The sequence below is a fragment of the Carassius auratus genome, unplaced genomic scaffold, assembly GCF_003368295.1.
Source record: "Carassius auratus strain Wakin unplaced genomic scaffold, ASM336829v1 scaf_tig00215934, whole genome shotgun sequence".
In the NCBI taxonomy this organism is placed as follows: Eukaryota; Metazoa; Chordata; class Actinopteri; order Cypriniformes; family Cyprinidae; genus Carassius; species Carassius auratus.
This window is the reverse complement of record NW_020528315.1, coordinates 59583-82888: the sequence shown is the minus strand read 5'-3', so window position 1 is coordinate 82888 and position 23306 is coordinate 59583. Positions and strand designations below refer to the sequence as shown.

The window sequence follows — 23306 nt, the reverse complement described above, 5'->3', positions numbered from 1 at the left end:
GAATGATTTCTTAAGGATCATGTGACACTGATGACTGGAGGTAATGATACTGAAAATTATAGCTTTACATGTTATTTTCCTTTAAAATAAGTCTAGAGTAAATCTAATATAATTTCATCATCCACCACACATCTAAATGCCTGCATGATTTCATGTGTCATTGTGTATGTAGCACAAACAGCGAGGGACAAATTATGACACAAAGTTCAACACTTAAGGTTAGGGGTTTGTTCAAATCCCCCAGTAGGAGCAAGCGCCATTAATTCTCTGGAACAAGTCGCTTGTAATTACACTCGGGGTCCGCGCTCACTTCAGACCTCTGGCAAATAACCTATGAGAGGCATATTTAATTGTACAGTTTATCCAACACAAAAGCTTCAATCACAAACACAGGCCCGTGGTGCTAAATTGTTGTTTACGTGCTTTAACAACGAAAAATGAAACACTTGGCCGTGCTCATTTTCTAGCCTCCGCTACGTTGGAGAAAAAGGCAAAATTAGCAATCAGGGGGAAAAAGAATGCCATTAAAAGCCTCTTCCCTGTCTCACAATGCGATCGCAGGATTGTTTCGCTTTAGTCATAGCTAAGTGAACAGAGCACGGCTGCCTGCATGAATTGTTCCACCGCTGTGTCTAATGGCGAAATCACTGCACTGTAAAATGGAAATTTCGAACTTGATTAATTTATGCATTTATGGGCGCTGTCTTTGTGATGATTCTGTTACGCCGCGTTATTGCTCAACTAAATTGGGTCGTGGTGAACTGTGGCGAAAATCAAGGTGACGCGATGACGAGGAAGGGAACCTGGGTGGGGGTGCATAAATGTAAATAGCACAAAGGAGCATTGAGGATTGACAGTCGGCTTCAGATAAAAAATAAAAAAAGATGGGCGTTTCACCAACATTACTGCAGAATCTCTGCCATTTTCCACTGTTCCTTCCAAAAGCTTGACAGCTTCTATACCTTAACCAAATACACTCTGGGATATGGCGGTGCTCTATACTATTCGTGTTTAATTTCAGCTGCTTGTGAATTATAGGACTCTTGTTTCCTGTACGTGTAGACGATTAAATTGCATGGGATGGGGAAAAAGCCAATTGATTTCTGAGGATAAACACTATAAAAACACAAAATAAAGACATTAAAATGGATGGGGATCTCCCAAATGCACATCCTAGTCCTATCAGGTTCTTTGGAATGATTTTAGGACTTTGCACTGAAATACATTTCTCAGATAAATAGCCAGACACATCTGTGGACAACAACAAAGTTCAGTCATTCTGGAACCTTCAGGTGCAGTGCTTTTCTTTTAAATAACCAGTGTGTGCGCAGTTCTGCCCGACCTTCGATGGGTGCCAGGATTACGCGGGAGTGGTCGTAGGCGATGACGTTGGCGTAGCGGTTCTTGGGTTTGTTGACCTCCAGGTTGGAATGCTCCCAGGTGAACTGCTGACCCGGATCGATGGACTGTGGAAAGAGAAAACGGAGTGAAGCAACCCTTAGGGCTTTTCCCAATCCCTCAGCATCCCTGGCATGAATACTAATAAGAGTAGAGATCGAGTTTGCATCTGCTAGAACATCAGAAGAAGGTGGAAAAACAGAGAGTTCAACACTCAGAAAGGCAGGGTTGAGTGAGGCCACGGGGCCTGGGAGGACTAGAACTTAGGGAAAATAGAGAAACGAGGATCCTTCACAAAGCAGCCTGGATAAACATTAGCAACAAGATAAAAGTCCTCCTGCTGAAATCACAGCCACACATTAAAGTGTAATTAAAAGGCGTCTGCTATCGTTTAAATATTCACCAGCATTCGGCCAGGTAGCTTTGTCGTGGACAGTGAATAATAGCAAAGGAAACGCTGATAAAAGAGTCTGTTCCTTCCTGTGAGGGGGTGAATTATCTGACGCCAGCAAGATAAATGCCGCAACGTTCCCAATATGAGAATTTCTGAATAAATATTCTATTTCCCTGTCGGGGTAATTTAGTATTCCATTATGATTCAGAGCCTGTTCTCGGGCAATGGCTCAGTCCCAGCTCTTCTAGCTTGAGGGATGTTTTCATTTAGGCGACCGTCTCTGCATGCTGAAACTGGGACTAAATAACCCACAATGAGGGATTTGATGTAGCTGTTTACCCTGTGATGATTACAGGCACAAATAACAGAGCACGGATCCTCCACAGGTTGTCCGTGCTCTCGAACCTGTCTCTCTTATCATCTACCCTGCAAACCGCCCGTGGGTTTCAACATGCACAGCTTGGATTGGTTTGGTTCTCCTCCAAGCCAAATGCCACACTGTGCAGTGATCTAACAGATCACGTATGAACAGAAATATGATAACTTAATCTGGAATTTGGTAAATCACAGCACATTTTTCATAACTACCAACCCACATCCTCATATCTGACAAATGCTTTGCACCAAGCATCTTTTTCTGATTCAAATCAGCTTCCATCACTTATACATGGGCAAAAGTTTTTGCAAAATTGATGCGTTTCCATTAGGTGTATTTTCAACTTGCAATTTCAATTTTCACAATTTGAAGGATAACTGAAATGCAGCTAGTGATTTAGCACCTACTTTTAGCATGCTAATACATTATGAATACATTCATTCTATTTTTTTCTTCTAGAGCAGCAATTCCCAAACACTTTCCTTTTACTTTTCCTTTTTGTAACTCTGAAACGATCAACTAATATCCGGTAGAAGCTGACTTTACCAGATAATAATATTGTTTACTCCCTTTTTGCAGGTCAACGAGATCAGAAACGAACTATTCTACAATCTACTACTCGGGCTTAGTTGCTTATGAATGACGTTTGTCATTTGGTTAGCATATGCAGCTAAAGCTAATCTATATGCTAAACCAATGTCCCAAAAATGATAGTGGGTTGGGTCGGCTCCACTCAAGCGTGCCCATGTTCCTGCTGAGATATCAGGTCTGGCTCACGCTGGGAGCTATTTAAGACAGCATTAAGCCCCGGGGGTGTTGATTGCGGTGCTGCCGTAGCAAGCTGTAATTTAAGATGGACGACGACATTTGCTCTATGCAAATGAAGGCTGATTCAGCAATAGCAAAGGCTAATCAGCAACCACTACATTTACTAGCCCAGCAGTTCAATCCAAGGCATCCGCCTTCTGCAAAACCCTGTGGCACGTGAGTAACTGCCATGTAAACGCTAATAACAATTCACTGTCATTTGTTAAGCAAGAAAACCCACTCCATTAAGTGTTTTTTTTTTAAATGGGTATCAATCCGAATTGTATAATATGCAGTACCTCGTACTCCTGGGAGAGCTTCAGGTTGTCGTTGGCCTTCAGTAGCTCCGTGTGCTCGGCTAACTCAGAGATGGGTATAGGAGGGTGGTTCATCATACCTGTGCACCAATCAGGAGAAAGAAAGATAAGGTCAGAATGACCAATGGGGCCAAGAAAGACTGTTAGAAGCCAAACCCCAAAAGTTGTTGGAGAAAACGGGACTGGGGAAGGGGAAGACACACAAGCAGGTTAGACAATGAGATGGGGACTGGAGTGAGGAACAGTGGGTGATGTTAAAGACACAGTGTGACCAGGCCAGAGCTCTGCATCATCAATCGGACCAATCAGGATTATCCTAATACAGAAAAACTGCTGCATTTATACAGACAATATGAAGGTAAAGACCTGAGGACGATTGCTAAGGTGCTACAAAAACCCCAGACCAATTACAAAAATTATAGCGGGTCAAATGATTCATAATAGCTTTGTAGTATGAAATTTCTTCTTTTTCACTACGCTGTAGCTTAAAATGACAAGCAGGAGGATACTTCATATACTCAGTTGGCAAGATTAAACAATACGTCTGTCCTCAGCAGGCTAAGACAAGGGGAAAAATGCGCTTGATTGCCTTTGTGAAACCAAACAAATCTCCTTTTTTGAGTCATAGGAACAAATAAATTGAAACAACCTCAAAGATCTGCCCTTGAGAAATATGTTCATGTCTGCAGAGCTGAAATGTAATAGATTTAATCAAATGCAAAATCTGAAAACTTATTTTTTACCAAGGCGTCTCGCCAAAAGGCCAAAAGCTCACAAGACTGAAGCTATGTACATTGCATCTGGAATGGGGGAATGGTATCCTTGTTGGTATCCTGTAGGGCTAACCCTATGTTATCCTAAACCAAGTGTATCTAACCATGCTCCTGGAGGGCGACCGATCTAGCTTAATTCCACTAGAAACTTCTTAACTGGACACTCCTGCCCTAACTGTAGCCCTGTTCTGCCATCCGCTGACTGTTTGCTGTAGATTTGAGCATGAAAGGACACAAGCATCTGGCCTCATAAATAGACTTATCTGCATGTCGTCTTGCACGTAACCAAAATATGGACTTAGTGCTCTAGCTTTCTTTGTCTTGCTGCTCTGAGGGGGGAAAAACTGGAATGCTTCCACACCAAACACAAAAAATACGAGTGAGCCAGAGGTAGAAGAATACAATATTGCCTGTCCCTGGAGTAAACCTCTAGCCTTAATATTTCTAACAGCTTTCCTTTTGGCAGAAGCTTGCAATAATTTCCTTATGTAATCCTTCATTTGCGCTATGATGAGAAATAAAGCTCTTGAAGTGGAGGGGAGATGATGGGGGTAATCAGGGTAAAGTAGGGGGTTATTCAAGAGTTCTGGCCTGGGTTAGGATGACCCAATGGTACCGGTGCAAAGTGTCGTGTTCTCAGCTTCAGTTCAGCCAAAGCTAAGCAAGCGTGTCACGGAAGCAGTCTCCCATGTTATCCCTGCAACAACCTACAAGACCTTTCCTCAAACAAGCACTAGTTTTTCTGTTTGCGCAGACCGAATACTTCCAAGGCCTCTCGCTGTGAAGTTAATCCAGTTATGAATTAGTAATGGATTATGGAAGAAAACAGACATAACTTTTCCTAAAATGGTTGCCAATGTTTTTAAAGGCGTCATTGGACTTCTTCAGCACAAGGTCAAAAGTTGGATAAACGTTGACATCTTCCTTGAAGAGTACTGTGATTTAATTAGGCATGAATAATCTGCATAATCACATTAGCCATCCTCAATTTCACTCCCAGTTTTTTTTTTTTTTTTTTGTACATCACAAATGGCTTGTGTTTGATTGAGAAAGTCACTTGCTGATTGGACATTTTAAGAAAAAAACGAAGCAAATGCCAATCAAGATGCCGTGAAAAAGTTCTAGCTGTTAATTTTCAGACGTTCATGCAAAACAAAGCTATGCTAATAACAGATTTCCTCATCCACTCACTGGACACTAACACTTTTCTATGTTATTCTCATCAGCCTGGCCAAGCTCTTAGTCTGTCCTCGCCTTAAGGGGATCCAAGGTAATATATGCCAAAGCACTCTCGAAGAAGATGCGAAGGGCAACTTTGGCAAACAACCTGAGATCAGACCTGCATGCTAAACGCCAACATCCTCCATGATGCAATGAGAAAGGCCATCTAAAGCCAATCGAAACCCAACAAACTCGGAAGATTAGCACTTTCCAGTGTCAACATATTCCTAAACTTTGCTCCGTGTCAACAACAATTACTCATGCCCCGTTTTTCCATTTCATAAATAAGCTGTTATTTGTTTGTTCTGAGGAATGATCTCCCCCACGAGATGTAAGAAACAATTACATTTAATCCGATCGGGGTGCAAAAAAAATAAATAAAATAATTTAACCTCTGCAGATGATTTGTTCTTTTTTGGTTATGAAAACCTTCACAGTCAACTTTGTCAACTGGACACCGATATTTACTGATTTTCGAAGACATTAGGTTTTGCAAAAGCGGCTTGCGTGCATGACCTATCTGTTTCTTATAATTAACTACATTCAATTTGAAGTATTTATGCGAAAGACACTAAATATAGTTGAGGAAACTCTTTCAAGGACAGATTCCCGTTGCTGTTCATTTCCTATCGGCTCTCTCTGCCAGGATTTCTGTGCCTCTCTCTCCACCGCAGAGTCTTTTTATCCCATGCAATCAAGCCCAAGATCAGCGAGCGCGAGAGATGCAAACTGTCTAATTACATATTTTCAGTCTCTTATTTGTGCTTGACAGGTGATGCAAATAACAAATCCTTTTGATATCCGCCGCTGCTGTTTCGCGAAACGATTTTATGCAATTGTTCATTTACATATAAAAGGAAAAGTGCACAGTATATTTCCCCATAAAAACAAGAAAAAAGGGAGTCGTGTTCTCTTTCCTCTGGCTCACCGTGGGGCAGGAGGGATGTATCAAATGTCGGACTATTGTTTGCAGAGGGTTTAATTAATTCGGCTCGTTATCTCCGCCTGCAGAACAACCCCATCGGTGGAGAGATGAATGGGGGTCTGAACAGACAGGAATGTGTGGAGACTTGTGTAAAAATCATACAGCAGAGCGGTCTCCATATGATCAGCGGTTTTTATTGTGGATTAATAATGTTCAGCCAACAGCCTGTGAGAACAAAGCAATCGACAAGCAGAAGTAGAAAGAAAAAACTAATTTAAAAGGAAAATTAACAGCCGTGTTATGAATGAAAGTTAAAAGCAGTCATGATTAAGATGAAACAGTTGACCGCATTTGCATTTTAACTTCCCACAGATGCATAATGAAGAACAAGTTTCTAAGACAATCAGTCGCATCGTTTGCTTCAATTTGTAATGTCTTTGGTAAATATTGTAGAAATTAAAGATATTAATAATACGACTTAGATAATAGATTATTGATTTACTTGTGATAATATATACATTAATTGTAATTGTAAAATGCTTTTATTACGGTTTAATTTAAATATGGTCAGTTTAAATAAATATATGTTGGCTAACATGATGCCTTTTTGTGCAAAAAAAAATATGATTATATACTTTATTTTATCCAACATTATGCATCTCGTATTGGAAAAGCAGTTGCTAATGAGATGTAATTTTAGGTTTCATTTGAATTACGTCTCCTTTTAACTTTCCCAGGGATACGGGAGTGAAAATCAGTGCAAATCCGGCAGTTTGTGAGGGAGAAAAAAAAAAAAAATCATATGCAAATGTAGTCGGAAAACACAACCCATTATTCCGGATGTGGGGCAGACACATTAAAAAAAGATAAGAAAACACCAAAGCTCAGCGCGAGATGTGAGCACTAACTTTCATAGTCAAAACCGGCTTCACTGACAGGACTGCTTAGACCCGAATCTGTGAAAAACAGCAAACAGCAAATAATAAAATAAAAGCATCCCTCTTTGAATGTACTGATAATTAGCTGAGAACCAAATCTGGAAATGGACTGAAAGAAATGGGGAAAACAAGATAAATGCAAGGAAATTAATAAGCAGGAAACAGAACTTCTCCTTTATGCATTTTCTCCTTCCAATTAATTTTTCAGACTATATTGTGCATTTTTAACCAGGCAGGAGAACGGACCACCCCTGCCTTGAATGAAGGCGGTAATCCTCGTGAGGGTCCTCGCCGTTGGATCTGACGCCAAGCAGTCTGTCAGACGCTGAAAGTAGGACACTGGCTCACATATCAGCCGTCCTTCATCCAACATCACAGTCGACATACATGAACCGCTGCAGATACTGTCTTCACTGCAAACTCCACGCTAGTTTTTTAAAGAACAAATCCTCAAAACATCAGATGGCAGCGTCGATCGAGCGGTAAAAAGACATACGGTCAGAGTTTAGCAGCTCAACGTCTGTCCAGCTGCCTGGAGCGCTAGTGCATGAGCAGTGTCTTTAGCTTCTGTTGTCGAGGTCTGAACCATCTGTGATGACTTTAGGCACACAACACCTATGCAGACGCGCAGATTAACACACTAGCGAGCGCATCAGCTTTGAAATATATATATAAATATATTAGACATTTATTATCAGTGGCGGAAACAGTTGTGTTGCTTAATATTTTTTTGGAACCTGTGATATATATATATTATTAGGGATGGGAAGATTCCCTGATCCAATCGGTGCATCAGCATAAAATGTTAACAAAGTTAACATCGAAAAGTGTGCATCAGCTACAAGTTGGCCTTTATATCGCGATGCATAAATTCTAATATATTTGCTTCAGTAAAAAAATATTTATTAATATATAATTACTAGTGGATGCACTGTGCTTTTATTAATTAGAAAGTGACCAATATTTTATACTTGGATTGAGTTCTCCTCTAAACTCTTTCTCAAGCACGTTCTCTCATCACCGCTGCTGTGTGAATATGACGAATCGACCCAAGGAAGTCCAAAACCTGGCTTGAAATAACCTAACAAATCAATCGGGACTAAAGCGGTTCCATAAATGACAAAATAAGTTCACACAATCTCACTAATTTGTGCAAGCTTATTAATGCTGCTGTGCGCATGTGTGCTAAACAGATGGAATGGAACAGAATAATAGCGCTATAATTCTAAGTCATTGATGCATTTTGCTAAAATATTTGTTGTTGGACATTAAATGTATCTTTTGTACAGTTCTAAACCTACATATAAGTGTATTTTTATGATAGCAGTAACTGTAAAGGGACTATTGTAATGGGTAATTCAAATGAAAGCTATAGTGCACTACTAATTACTATAAGCTCAAACGAGTCAATGTTTATTTTTTTACAGCAGTTAAAATTCTGTGATTTTAACTTTTAATTTATTTTAGTTATTAGTTATTTTAATGCTTTAAAGAGCAATTTAAGATTGTAATGTTCTGCTATCTTTTCTGCAAAAAGTATATAAAAGGTACAGCTGTCATAAAACCAGAGTGAAAGGCTGCATGGCTAGTTACTGTAGTTAATTTTTAGTTCATGTTAGTTAAAGCATTAACTAATGTTTACGTTAACTAATGTTAATTTCCCATTTTTCGCCTGAAAACATTGTAATGCAAATGGCCCCTTAGAATGAGATCAGATATATAATTTTTTTTTTACTTTTTCTTTTATCAATAGAGCATCGCAAATTCATGAAAATAAGCATGTTTCTTGCTCTTAATATGTAAAAGGTTTGGAGAGTTTGAATACTATTTACTGTTACTTTAATAAATTGGCATGGCAACGACATTCAAGATATTCTAAATCCATTCGGAATTTAAGTTCCCCAATATTTTGCAACCATGTTGACAAAGTTTGGTTTGAATTTCATGATTTTCATACGAGTAGTATGCATTAACTTTAGCCAGTGTCTAACTATCATTAATACTGATGTGTGCATGAAATTCTAAGCATGTTATCTGCCTAAAAAAAAAAAACACACAAAAACAAACTAGGTTATAGTTTGATGCATTGCCATGCTAATATTATTTAAGAAATCAATAATCCCTTCCCAGTTTTGCATCTGGCGTGTTTTGATATTATTCTAATGAAGTCTAAAGCAAATCCAGTAAAAATACAATGTCACACTTTCTGCTGCCACTATAGGTGGCGCTATAACTTTCACTCATAATAGTCCCATCTATGTGATCGGCCTCATACAGCAAACAAACTGCTGAAGTTTCATCAAAATCAGACAATTTGTGGAACACACACTTGTAGCCATAAATTTGTCGCCTCGCCACGGCCAGACCGTTTGAGATATCAAAAATCCTTTCACTATTTAGCATCCCCATTGTCTTGAGGTCATGCTGACCTAGTTTGGGGGCAATCGTTTGGAAATCCTAGGAGGAGTAATCAAAAATTAAACTTCCTGTTGGGTGAAGCCTATGACATGCAGTGCGAAAGTTGTTAGGCTCGAAGAGATGTACGAGTTGCATATCAATACATGCAAGTATGTGTGAGATATACAAGTTTTCTGACTGTGTTCCAATGGGTGACGTAGGGCCCCTGTGCCATGTCTGTGTCCCAGCATTTGCGGCCCAATAATGACCACAGATTCCAACATGTGTGCCAATTTTCAAGAGTTATTGAGCATGTTAAGGCCCCCCCAAAAGCCCCGGATAGTTGCAAAAAAAAAACAAAAAAAAAACAGAAGAACAAGAGAGGGCTGCGATTTAGTGGCTTGGGCCCTAATTATATATAGTGGTACATAATGTACTATTGACCATATACAGCCAATGGAAAAATGTTTTGTCCATATACAGCCAAAATGAATGAATGAATGAAAATAGCACAGAGATAATTATTGGTTATTTGTTATTGTAAGCATTATAATTCAGGATTAATAATATAGTAATGTACAACCAATAGGTTATCTGTATCTGCTAAAATAAATAATATTATTAAACATAAACATCAATCATTATGTTAGTGATCAAACAATCAAAAACATGATTAAAATAACTATTGCAATAATTATTAACAACTATCTGTTATCAATTTAAAAATAAAGTGCATGGGTGAATATCTTTACTTATAAGATATATAAAATTCCCAAATAGATATGGCTTTTTTACCTCAAAAATTTATGTAAATATTAAAACATAATATAAAACCCATTTTCTGCCATAATCTGACATAATGACTAAAACACAATGAAGAAATCAATAAATAAAAAAATGAATTGTTGTAAGATTTTAGAAAGCTGCCTAAAAAAATGACTAAATAGGGTGCGGATGAGGATTACAAATCTTCTATTTACAGAGACGCTCACAGATGCTCACAGGCCTGGAACAACCATGAGCATCTGCAAGCGTGTCGCATTAAACAGTTTGCTAGTAAAAAATATGTTTGTTTTCTAAAATGATTCGTAATACCAATACAAACAGACTGAAGGATACGCAGAGGAACTGAGCAGAACCTGACCCTAAAAGCGTTACGAAACAAACCTAATGTTGGCGTCTCGTCTCATTAGGATAAGTTGTGCGCCATATGTGCCAGTCATCCATGTGAACTCAAGTGTGCTGCTTTGAACAATGGCCCCTATTAGCTAATGGAAATGTCGCAAATGTTTCCCCGTCCCAGTTAATTGGGCTAAAATGTCCACTTAAATGAAAATACACCAAGCAAAGAGATAATGACACCCGCGCTTAAAAAGAACAACGTCGCGCCACAAATTGAACGCTTCTCAATTAATAAAGTCCAACGAGGATGGCTTTAACGAGGCGAGCGTCTTGATAGTGTTGAAGCAGACGAAAGAGGCGAGAAATAAGATGAAAGTGTGCCAGGCTCATTTCTGATGTGTTATTAGGCGGCTGCTGGACAAGATGTCCCACAATGGACAGGTGATTATGGGAAATGAGGTGGTGGTAGTGGCTTTCTTACATTCTCCACCTCCATTTCTCAGCTGGCGCTCGTTTTATCTGGGCTGAAGGAGAGCTCTCGGCGTTATGACCTGCTTGGGAGGCCGCGCTGAGATAACCGCCTTTGAAACGAGAGCTGTTTGATGGGGAGACGCCGACAGCGGACAGCAGAGAGAGACGCCGACGACAAATTCACTCCGCGCCACTTCAAGGAGCCACCGAGAAATGTCGGGGTAGGTTTAGTGCACAAAGCAGAAAATGAGGGCGCTCTTTGAAATGGAGTATTTTGACGAGACATAAGACCGTTTGCTTTGGAATGAGACAAGAATGCAAAAACATTTCAGAAGCTGCCTGGATGCTCAGTATCGGTTTTCATTATCGGTTATCTGTAATTATGATTATAATTATAATTCAGGATTAATATTAGAATTAGCATTTTTAAATAGGAATGCACAATAAATTGGTGATCATGTACAGCTAATATAAATAAATAAACAATCAGCATGGAGATAATTATCGGTTATCTGCATTTATTATTATCTAAGCATTATATTATATATTATAAACATTAAAATTCAGGAATAATATTAGAATACACATTGTAAATAGGAATGCACAAGATACTGGTGACCACAAACAGCTAAAATAAATAAATACATAAATAATAAAATAATAAACAGCATAGAGATAATTATCGGTTATCTGCATTTATCAGTTATCTGTAATTATAAACATTATAATTCAGAATACATTTGTATAATTTGCACAATAAATAAGAACGCATAATAAATTACTTGGCAAAATTTTTATATATATATATATATATATATATATATATATATATTTTTTTTTTTTTAAAGCATCATTATCGGTTATCCATGTCTACAAAGACAAATAATAATATTAAACATTAATATAAATTGCTATGTTAGTCAGCAGTAAAAAAATAAAATAAATAAATATAAGACAAAAAATGAAACATAAATTGTTATTAATATAAAATATTTTTTGACAATTATCCGTTAACATTTTTAATTTTCTACATTTGGCCGTAACTTTATTTATAATATATATGTGCCCAAACAGCATTTATAATACAGTACACATGTTGAGTTTTTCTTAAAAATAATGCCAGGCTTTTCTATCTCCCAAAATATATGTAAATGTAAAAAGTCAATATAAAATCAATTTTTTCTTTAATGTCAGACCAGGTTTAACATGGACAGCTGGTAAAAATGAGGATGCTCTTTGAACTGAATGACTTTGTTTAGAAACAAGGGAGGCGATGGCAAAATGTCTGTGAAACTGTATAGATGTTCAATTTAATTTGGACGTTCAAAACCTTGAAACAAATATGAAATAAACATGACTGACAGGCCGTACAGGATTATTAGCTAATAAACTCCATCAGTAGAGACACTAATTAGAAAAAACTACAGGTGCACCTGAAATTGACAGTTAAATGAAAGTTAATTGACAATATATGTCACTCTGGCACACTTCAAAGTACACATTCGAAAGGAGAATCTGACAGATGATACGAAAATAATGTTGAAATGCAAGAAAGCTCTATTTTCTTAGCGCTAAATATATTCTTTTTGATTTTTGATTTGATTTTGAGGTGAAATATGAACTACAAATACATTTGACATCTGTGAGATGAGTTCAGAGGAAAGTTCATGTTTCAAGTGATTGAGGTTGGTTTATTTATGTGTATATACCTGGGGTCTGGAAGTTGATTCGTCTCATCTCCACCGGGTCTGTGGGGTGGTGAGGGGTGATATCGGCATTGTTCAGCAAACATTTCGTCCGTGGCTCTGACTCTTTACGTTTGCTGCTTTAGGAAAATAAAGAAAACGCAAGGAATCAATGAAATCTGAAAAACAAGTACACCAAATCTCAAGTGCACAAAATGACCCACCCATCAGTTTGACTGATTCAATAAGTGCCTTACACTTATACTTTTAACAAGTATTAATAAAAGTCTGCACACTACTTTGTTTGCCAGTATTTACCAGTGCAGAAAACACTGTTTATAGTCTATAATCGAGGAAGCTAGATGCTAGCACACACAAAGCTATGTCCACAAACACCACAGCCGAGGGGCACATTGGTTGAACCCGCCATTTCATTGCACTGTTTTTCTCTGCCATCTAATTAAAAGTTGCTTTTATGCTGAGGCAGGTTGTTTTCTTTTGCCCCCTTGAAAACAGCAATAAAGTACAGCTAAGCCTTACCTGTCAGGCTTGCTGCTTCCAAAGAAAGCATTGAAGTGAAATAAATATATAAAAGGGAGAAAACACAACAAGAGAACAAGGGAGAGGAGAGGAAAAAAAATCAATAGAGTGCATTTAAATTCACAGGGCAGGCTAGCGGAGCCAGATTAGCTCATCTACATTTGGACAGACCTGTAAAAGGTTTGTGTTTGCGCCCACCGGGGGGCTATACGATCTTAAGACACCAGAGGTCAAACTCAAGGTCCTGCCGAGGGAGGAAATACTAGCCAGGAGTCATCCGCTTTTAACCTGCCTCTTGAGGCGATAATGAGGAATAGCTTCCCTTTGAGTTTCAGCACGTTTGCATGCTAAAAGTCAAAGCGGTCTGCTTTGGCCGCGCTCTGAAGCTAACAGCTTTTAGCAATCACCTAATTCATTTTTAATACGATCGAATTGATTGCTCTCCTCAGCTCCGCTTTGAACTTCTCCAAACTATGCCAATGCTGAGGGCTAAAATAAGCTTAAATACGTATTTTAGCATTTCTGAACCTCAAAATGCATCTAGAGTTTCATTGGGTTAGTTTGAAGACTGCTATAAATACTCATTAAGTGAACAACTGAAATTTGTGAGCGAAACGGAAATGTATAATTTAATTATATTACATTAATATATATATATTTACAAATGTCCTTAAAAATATTTTAATGAATAATAATATAAAATTTTAGTTTATTTATTTTCAATTGAATTTATTGTGACCAAGACTTACATTTATAGCTAAATTATATTAATAAACTAACAAACATATATAAATGCCTGTAAAAAAACAATGTAATGAATATTTTTTAATTCACTATCACTCTTATTAGATTAAAATCTATTGGGTCAGAAACTGAAATGTATAAATACATTATATTAACAAACATTGCAAATGTCTTTACAAAATATTTTAATTTATTTATATATATATAATATATAATTGTAACTAATCATATTAATCTAAATGTTATAATTATACATTTCTTAAAAGCTTTTCAATTTAGTAACTTATTAAATTTTTTAATTTAAATTTTAATAAATTAAAAAATTAAATATTTATTTTAACAAAACTATTTTTCATAAAACAACAGATAATAATATATAAAATCATTTAATATTATTGTTTTTAAATAAAATGTTTTGTAAAGATTTGTTTTTTATATATATATATACACACACACTCACACAAAAACTGGTATTGTAAATTGTACATATCGAAATAGTTTATATTCATTCACATGTCAAAAGTCCACTCACTTCTTGTAGAGAAGAATGGCAATCACAATACAGATGATGAAGACCACAGCGAGAACAGGCCCCACCACCCAGATGAGTCCATCCCCTCCTGTGTCTATGGGCTGAGGGTCCACGTCTGGAGCTGTGATTGGATCCGTGTAGGGGCTGGTCACAAATGTTTTCTGCACAAAAGCAAAAAAAGCTTATAGCATTTGTCACTTTGCACGAGTCTTAAAACTTAAATTTCACTCACTCCTCCGGTGGTGTTCAGCTCAGCAAGGATGAAGATCACATATTCCTGCCCGGGATCCAGAGCCCTGTTTTCAAAGCCGCTGTACACCATCTGGTTTCCCAGGGTGAAGGACGGCGGCATGGATGAGGGCTTGAAACTGGCAGCGATGTAGGGCCGCTTCCCGTCCACCTGCTTGAGCTGACGGGTGGTTCGAGCGTGACGTTGACCGAGTCTTCTGTCGCCAAACAGCTGTAGGAGAAAAAGACTGCTTGAGGAGAACTGAAACCAGCATCTAAAACACAACATTGGGTTATTTACTCAAAAAACAAACTAAAAAACAAAATAAAATTATTTTAAAGTCAACTAATCCATAAAAAGAATACAGGCACCCATTCACAGTTCAAGGTCAATTGGCCAGGCGTGGTGGTTTGCCAGCGGGTAAGGATGAGAGCTGTGTAATTGTCCCTTCTCTGACAACCCCTTGGGAACGTTCCCACCATGCTCATGCTAGGACACTTTCCATGGCTTTGGCTCCACTGTGTCTGTGACACAAGGACAAAACTTGAGAAAATAAGATAATAAGCGGGTATGTTCACCTCATCTAGATCCAATTCATCTGGGCTCTTGATGTGTCGGATCGGTCCTCTTCCCTTCTTCAGAGGAACCACCACAACATAGACCACCCTGCAGGAGGTGAAGATGGTGCAAAAAAAACATTACAAAAATTGCTAGTCAAAGAATTGTACAGACAAATAACTACCTATCCACAAAATGTGATTATTTGCCATGTTCTATAAAATGGGAACATCTAACTAAACGATTTTCAACAAAACATGGAAAATTTCCTACACAACAAAAACCTTCTTCTACTATGGTGTAGTGGTGCTTCTATTTTGGTGTTTTATGCCTTTATTTTGATAGGATAATGAGTTGACAGGAAGCAAAGTTGGGGGCGGCGGAAAGTCAAAGAGTTGGAACTTGAAATTGGGACACCACTTTTAAATGACCCCACATTTCCAATTTGCTTGCATATGCATTCATATCCTTGGGTATTAATGTGTTGCGGGCCTAGAATGGCATTTGGTTTTCCTTACTTGATCAACTCTTTGGATTCCAGCGGTGGCAAGACAATGGTGAGAGTACTGTCTGGCTCTCTTTTCAGGTCCAACTCTGGCTTTCGGACCAGAATATGTGGCGCCGTTCGTGCGATGAGTTTGTGTTTGGGTCCACCATCACTGCTCTCCTGGCAGGTAATTCTGAACTCGTAGGTGCTGTTGGGTCGCAAGTTGATGATGAGAGCTTTGTTCAGCCTAGCATCAAGTTCAACCTTCTGCCGGTTGTACTCCAACTGTGGACCAACGTGCATCGATAAATTGTTCAATAACGGATCCCGTCAATAAGATTAACATTGAATGAACAAAACAGGATTCAATGGCTTGTATACCATGCAGCGGTACGGGAAGCGGCTATCGGAAAACTTCCAGGTCAGCAGTGCCGTGGTTTTGGTGGTCAGCTTCACCGTGAAGTTCTTAGGAACATCTGTCCAGAGGTGAATTGGGGAAACAAATTGAGAAAGACACTTAAGAAATGGAAAAAGCACAACAACTGAAGGGAAAGAAAGGCTGATAGAGTGTGTCGATGCTTGCGACCAGTTTTCCCCCAAAGGAGAGGGGCTTTGGTCCCTCTGAGTGAGCGGTGTGTGGCGTTAGCTGTGAAGGGGAGGGGTGGGAGGCGCTCAGTTGGGACAAACAGCACGCTAGACTGGACTGGTGAACACAGAACCACAGGATTGCACAGTACTCTGCCTGCCCTGGCCCGGCAGTGCCACTCCAACAAGAACATTTGGCAAGCAGCTCCCATAATCCCCCCTGAATGATTTCAGAATAGCTGAACCCACATTATGTTTGAGTAACCCACTGCTGCGTGCTCTCGAATTTGGATAGGCACTGCCATGGCAGAAAGCCCGACAGAAATGAGGACAAACCCCAAACACAGTTGTCATGCCCACAGTTGTTAGCAGTGCATCATGGGACGCCATGCTGCAAACCATCTCAGTGTGGGAAAGGTGAGTACAGAGAAGAGTAACCGTTAAAGCAAACAACGAAAACTGCAGAAGAAAAACCAAACAAAGTAAACAAATGTGCCTGATTGAACTTCAGATCTGGGATCTCCTTGACGTTTTTTCTCGCCTACCTTGGAATACTAGGGGAGTTTTGTGATTGGATGAGTGAATGTGCTGGGCGTGTCTGACCAATCGGCACTTACCTCACAAATATTGATGCTCCTTCCCTTTCAAAACTGACTGACTTTAACTTACTGACTTATTTTACCTTGTTGTGGGGGAGGGTGTTAGTGAGGTATGTAGCTCCCAGAGAACTTTATATAATCGGGTGTAGGTGCTTGCATTGTAGAGGTTTGTCCCTTGAGGCGGGGAAATGAGCAACCCGTACCTGCTTCGTAGGCCACTGTTCGATACTGGATCGGTGGGCTGTAGGGCCCGGGACCTACACTGGTGTGCGCTCGAATTTTCACATCGTACACTGCGTTGGGCCTTAGGCTGTTGAGGGTGTAGCTGTTCTCACTTGCCGGCAAACGCAGTTCTTTGGGTCCGCCGGCCGTTCCGGCCTCTTGGTAAGCCAGTGTGTATTCTATTATAGCACCGTTGCGCTCTGCTAGCACCGGAGGCAACCAGGCAAATTGGAGCGAGCAGCAGGTAATGTTAGACCCTTCGATTATTTGGGGATACCCTCGAGGAACCTCCTCAGGGACTTTGAGTTCTCGGGTAGCCTCTTCACCAAATCCCGATCTGGACTTGGCGGACACTTTGAAGACGTATGTTGCCCCTCGGTGGATATTGCTAATGGAATATTCCAGCTCCTGAGGGCCGAACTCCAGCGTGGCCAGGGGGCTCACATCCTTTCGGCCGAACTGTAGCCGATAGCCTTGCACCTCGAGACCCGGAGCGATGAAGTCTGGGGGTTGCCAGCGCACTAATGCGGTAGTCTCTGAGTTTTGGTTGACAGAGAGAAAGGGAGGCCCCGGCACTGCAGAGAGAGAAAGAGGGACATTACATTCAATTCAAATGAACTGTATCTCACTTAAGTCTATTGTAGCGCAACTAGGTGTATTTTCATCCCGGTACTCCCTACGAAAGAAAAACCATCTAAAATGACTTTAAAGGGAACTATTACAAACCCAGTTCCTGTAAAGTACTTTTATATAAGCATGTACATTTTGTATAAACTATCATAAAGGCACTAACATCACATATACTCCTTGCTCCAAATGTTACCAAGAAAGGCTGCAAGTCAGAACAACCTGTTTTGAAAAAGCTATAAATTTTTAAGTGACTAGATGATTGTGGAACAGATCACTGGACGAGAGATGGTGGGTTAACAGCTGTATGATAGAGAAGGAGAGCATGAGAACAGACAGGAGGACAAATGACTCCTAGAAAAATGAAGTTGATGGGGAAACGGCGCAATCTGCCGCAGCGAGAGGACAACGAGGGTCAGAGACTCAGTGATTGTGGTCCGCTTCCCCTCGCCAATGGCACTCCAGTCCACTCCACTGGACGACACACAATCCTCTCCACAGGACCACAGGCACGTTTCCCATTAGGCCTTGCATTAACAGCCTCTGTTGACCCACAGCCACTGATTAAGATAGGATTGCGTTTCACACTCACAGCCTCCCCTCCTTCCATACTCCCCTTTCTCTCTCTGTCCTTCTAATCTCCAGTGGAGGAGACGAAGCTACGAAAAGAGGAACAAAATAAAATAACCTTCAGCTAACATGCAATTAACCTGCCGACAGGACTTACAGTGAGTTATATTAAGCGTATAAAGCACGACTGCCAGCTGACATGACTTAGCCCTGAGAAAACTGCAGCGCTGCATTCTGGGCTGAACCGATACCAAATATACCGAAGACAAGGGCAAAACCAACCAAATATGTCTGAATGTAACAGTCCTACTAAACTTCCTCAGCAACAAAAAGATCAATGTAATTAACAGTCTGTAATTTTTCTACAATACACAAGAAATTAATCAAAGTTACATTCTATGAATGAACATGTTTCTAATGATTTTACCACGATGTTCAATATATAATGAAATGAAACCTTCTACCAAGATTCTCAGCTGTTTTATTACAGTTTTCAGGAAACTTGATGCACCAGTAAAGATTTCAAAGACAGCTGATCCAATCTAATTCTAGAGCTGGAACTATACGTTTCATAAAAATAAACTAAATCAATTTATGAGCCCCATAATGCCAGTTTGTAATCCCATAATCCAAAAACCTCAATCTACAGAAAGTTCAACTCAATGCTACAGTATCCTGGCATCAGACAACATTAGATAGAGAGACCAACAGAGGAGCTCCACTCTTCACAATCAGCCCTGGAGCATGTGGCCCTAAGTGGACCAATTAATTGAATAGAACAAGCACAGTCTTGGGAGGACGGTGAGTCATCCAGACTCTCTGTTCCCTGAGCAGTGGCAGCGGTCCAAGCGGACACTCGTGAAGAACACCTCCAGCCCCTGCATTAGCATGCAGTCTGCTCATCTCCCACAAGGATGAAAGGAGACTGGAGGAAATTAAAAAAAGGAAGGCTCGCACTTGATTGGAATCTGGCCTACCGACGCCTAAACGTAAAGATGTGATGGTTTGTGTTTAAAGCACGTGGAACTGCGAATGATAAGGCGCATTAGCAAAGGATTTGACAGCATGCACATCAACCAGTCCATCGTCTCTGAAACGAGAACAGAATCAATCATTCCTGTGTCATTCCTCCTGGACAACAGGCAGCATCAATTCGATCGATACAAGGACATCTGCTGTGAGATCAAGGTTCAGCAAAGCGATAACGCAGCTCTTTGAATGCAGCATTAATAATGTTTGTCAATATGGTTGACGTGTGCTTAAACAAAACACCAGAACTGTTGAAAATTGACTTTTTTTGTGCATTTGAACGGGTGCTATTTTAGATAATTTAAATTAGTTTTCATTTTTATATATTTTTTTAAATCTTATTTCATATTTTATAGTTTTTTTTAGCTAATTAGCTAATTTAATTTTTATTTTATTATGTTATTTTAGTAATATTCATATATTTTTTAATGATTTAAATTCATGCTAATAACCCTGAATATTTAAAACATTAATTTTTGTACGTTTTCCAATTAAATTTTAGTTGTAGTAATTTTCCTGCATTTTTGCTTTTATTTTTACATTTATCGTTTTCATTAACTTAATTAAGTTAATTTAGTTGTGTTATTTTAGTACTTAAAAATGAGAAATGTTGCCTTTGCACCTAGCTTTTTATTTCCTTTTGATCTTTTATTTTATATTTTATTAAATGATAACAACCCTGATTTTCACCACTAAGGGCCCTATCTTGCACCCAGCGCAATTGACTTTGTACACCGACGCATGTGTCATTCCTATTTTGCACCCGCGCAAAGCGCGCTTTTCCCTCCACAGAAGCACGTCGCTAAACTAGTGAATGAACTTGCGCTCCCTGGGCGGTTCAGCGCAAAAAAGGAGGCGTGTTCCGGCGCAAACAATCCCTGGTGCTATTTTGCTGTTCCATTAAACAATTGCGCCACTGACCAGAAAAAACCTAGTCTAAAGTCAGTGGCGTGTTGCGCGTTGTTCATTATGCTATTTTAAGGGCGCATGCTTGACCATAATGTATAGCGTGCACAACGCGCATACACTTTGCTCATGTAATCTACACAGATGCAACAGTTATTTTTGCAAATCATAAACTGTTACACTAAAAAAAAAATATTAACACATGAGATGACGGAAATCATTGTGGTGTGCCACGAAGATGTGAAAAAATAGGCATAAATCTAGCTTACAAATTATTCAGGCTAATTGTAGTAATTAAGGATCAGACCTGTTTGCCCAATAGTGGCAAGACATAAAGGCTATGTAAGGACATCTGACAAATATGTTTGTCCGTCAAGAACCAGGAAAAAAATCGATGAAACAATTGTGGCTATTTCCTCCCACGCCTGTTTAACCGACGCAATTTTGGGTGGGTTTCTCCCATCCCCATACAACACAACTTCTCGGTCTTACACTGCTCTTACAAGAACATCAGTCTCCTCGGCTGTGAACCGCTCCTGGCGTGCGCCTGGTAAATACGCCATAATAATAGCAATCCATAATGGAACTTGCGCACCTGCTTTTAAAGGGAATGTTGGATGACGCTCTGATTGGTTTATTTCACGTTACGCCCAAACCACACCTATGAATAATGAAGCTACTTCAGACCAACCCATTTTAGATTTGCGCCGGGCGCAAGAGCCATTTATCCCGCCGGGAAAATAGCAACAGCGCCGAGACCCGCCCACAAAGTTACTTGCGCTTCGCGCTTTGACACTTGCGTTTCAGATCGTTAAAATAGGGCCCAATAAGTACTACTGCTCACTCCAGTGCACAGTATTTTGTTGCCTTTAACTGGACTGACGTGTTGGCGTGACCGCAGAGCCTGACTGACGGGCTTTCACACTGAAGTGTATCTCACACATGCAGAATGGCAGCTCGGGGACGGCCAGCTCTCTCAGAAGACAGGCGGCCTTGTGGAAGGTTCGGGGTTTGAAAGGGGCGGGTCGGCCCTTATCAATACAATAAGGCAGGGGCTTAAGTTGTCTGACAGCATTATGTAGCAGAAATGAGGCATGAAAGTGCCCCGGAGTGGCTCCTCTGAGCCCCATTGGTCAAGCTTCCCTTCTGTTCTGGCACATGAAAGAGTGCGATGCCGCTTCTTTAAGTAGGGCTGAGTCTGCCCTTGTTTATTTATTTCTTTCTTTTGTCTGCTGTAAGCGTTTCGCCACACTTTCGGAGGCGGGAAGCACAAGGACATCCTTCCTTTGACTGAGAGGAAGAGAGACGGGAATGACATGCATATGTGGCATCGGTGTCACACTTGACACCTGTCTCGTCAGCGTCTGGAGTTTGAGAGCCTACTGCAGAGGAAAACCAACTACGCATATGTGCCTAGCTAATATATCTTATTAGCTTTATTCATATACCATACTGCTCAAAAGGTACTTATATGGTTACAATTTTACCATCAGCAAGGATTAGCACTATTTTAGCTTAACAAGGTATTTTAAAAGAAGAAGCTCATGGCGTCAGATGCATAAAAAACGAGGGAAGAACCTAAAAGCCAAACATGGTCATCTATATGTGTTCAGAGATTTATAAGAATACCATGGTATTATTACGTTTATTCATTTAGCTGACGCCTTTATCCAAAGCGACTTACAATTGCTATATTCGCACACCTCTGGAGCAACTAGAGATTAAGTGTCTTGCTCAGGGACACATTGGTGTCAACCAGTGGATTCGAACCCAGGTCTCTCCGACCAATGGCATTCATCTTATCCACTGCGCCAACACCACCCCTATTGTATTAGCATGATGGTAGTGTCCCAAACTCACTAGCATGGTATTCACTTTTCTGGTAAGTTTAGGTATGGCCAACCTGATCATTCTTACACTAGGGATGTATAAAACACATATTTTCAATATAGACCAGGTAGTTTGCTTGTAGAATTGAATAATCAGATAGTATTAGAGCCATTTTACTCAATGTTAAACCTTAAAATAAAACACTCATCGCATCAGACACATAAAAAACTAAATCGGTAAGACAAAAAAAAAAAAATCTAACAGCTAAAACATGTTTGTCTGCATGTGTACAGAGAAAATGCACTTATAAAAATGGTATTAGCTTTGGATGGAAATGGTAATTCATTTCCCTGTACAATTAGGCTAACACAGCATAACAGAATGCTAATGTTTTGTGACTCATTTCTAATGTCTGAAAATCCTAAAAAGGCAACACATTTTGGACGCAACCAAAAAGTCTATCTACATAAACCAACAATTAAGAAAAACTTTGAGTCTGACAGTGCTTTAAAATGGAAAAATGTAAAGATGCTACTTTAGCATGCCGTTTTGCTTATTTTTAGCAAGCTAATTTACTAATCTGTGGTTAACTAGTCCATCATTCTGACCCACTAATGCCTTACTCACACTTCAACCCTCTAAATCAGTTCTTGTTTTCGGTAAAACTAAACTTTGTTGCAGTAGCTGGCCATGTGTGACTAACCGCTAATGCACGATCCCAGCTATACGTTCCCTTATAGCTTTTATGTACTCCAGACACGCTATATAGGCCATGTTTGTTTTTCCTCATTCGATTGAAGTCCCTTAAGATTCATTTTGCTCCTGTAGCTCATAACACCTGGCCTGCGGTGCTCGGGAGCGCGGCTAATGATAACCACATTATTACCGACCTGCTCCTTTAGTCACCACCAGCTTGGGTTTGCTGCGGGCTCCGTCTCCTTTGGTGGTGTAGGCTGCCACAGTGATGGAGTACGTGGTGTCAGGCTGCAGGCCCCCGATGACCATCTCCTGTGGTTAATGGACA

The 23306-nt window shown here is 39.7% G+C and overlaps 1 protein-coding gene across 21 annotated transcripts in view; it reads right to left on the bottom strand.

Annotated features, from left to right (window-relative positions):
• Positions 1 to 23306, bottom strand: part of LOC113096454 (receptor-type tyrosine-protein phosphatase S-like) — a 78093-nt gene that overhangs the window by 30133 nt on the left and 24654 nt on the right. For 4 of the 21 annotated variants that reach the window (XM_026261840.1, XM_026261844.1, XM_026261847.1 and 1 more), the window contains 12 exons: positions 23173 to 23290; positions 17302 to 17895; positions 16296 to 16390; positions 15946 to 16199; positions 15448 to 15535; positions 14873 to 15100; positions 14641 to 14801; positions 13365 to 13379; positions 12849 to 12964; positions 7120 to 7167; positions 3275 to 3372; positions 1343 to 1466 (listed from right to left, as the gene is read on the bottom strand). In XM_026261840.1, coding sequence (XP_026117625.1) covers positions 1343 to 1466; positions 3275 to 3372; positions 7120 to 7167; positions 12849 to 12964; positions 13365 to 13379; positions 14641 to 14801; positions 14873 to 15100; positions 15448 to 15535; positions 15946 to 16199; positions 16296 to 16390; positions 17302 to 17895; positions 23173 to 23290 — 1939 coding nt within the window. The remainder of the gene's footprint in view (positions 1 to 1342; positions 1467 to 3274; positions 3373 to 7119; positions 7168 to 12848; positions 12965 to 13364; positions 13380 to 14640; positions 14802 to 14872; positions 15101 to 15447; positions 15536 to 15945; positions 16200 to 16295; positions 16391 to 17301; positions 17896 to 23172; positions 23291 to 23306) is intronic. The other 17 variants (XM_026261852.1, XM_026261861.1, XM_026261854.1 and 14 more) reach the window with 14 other exon arrangements.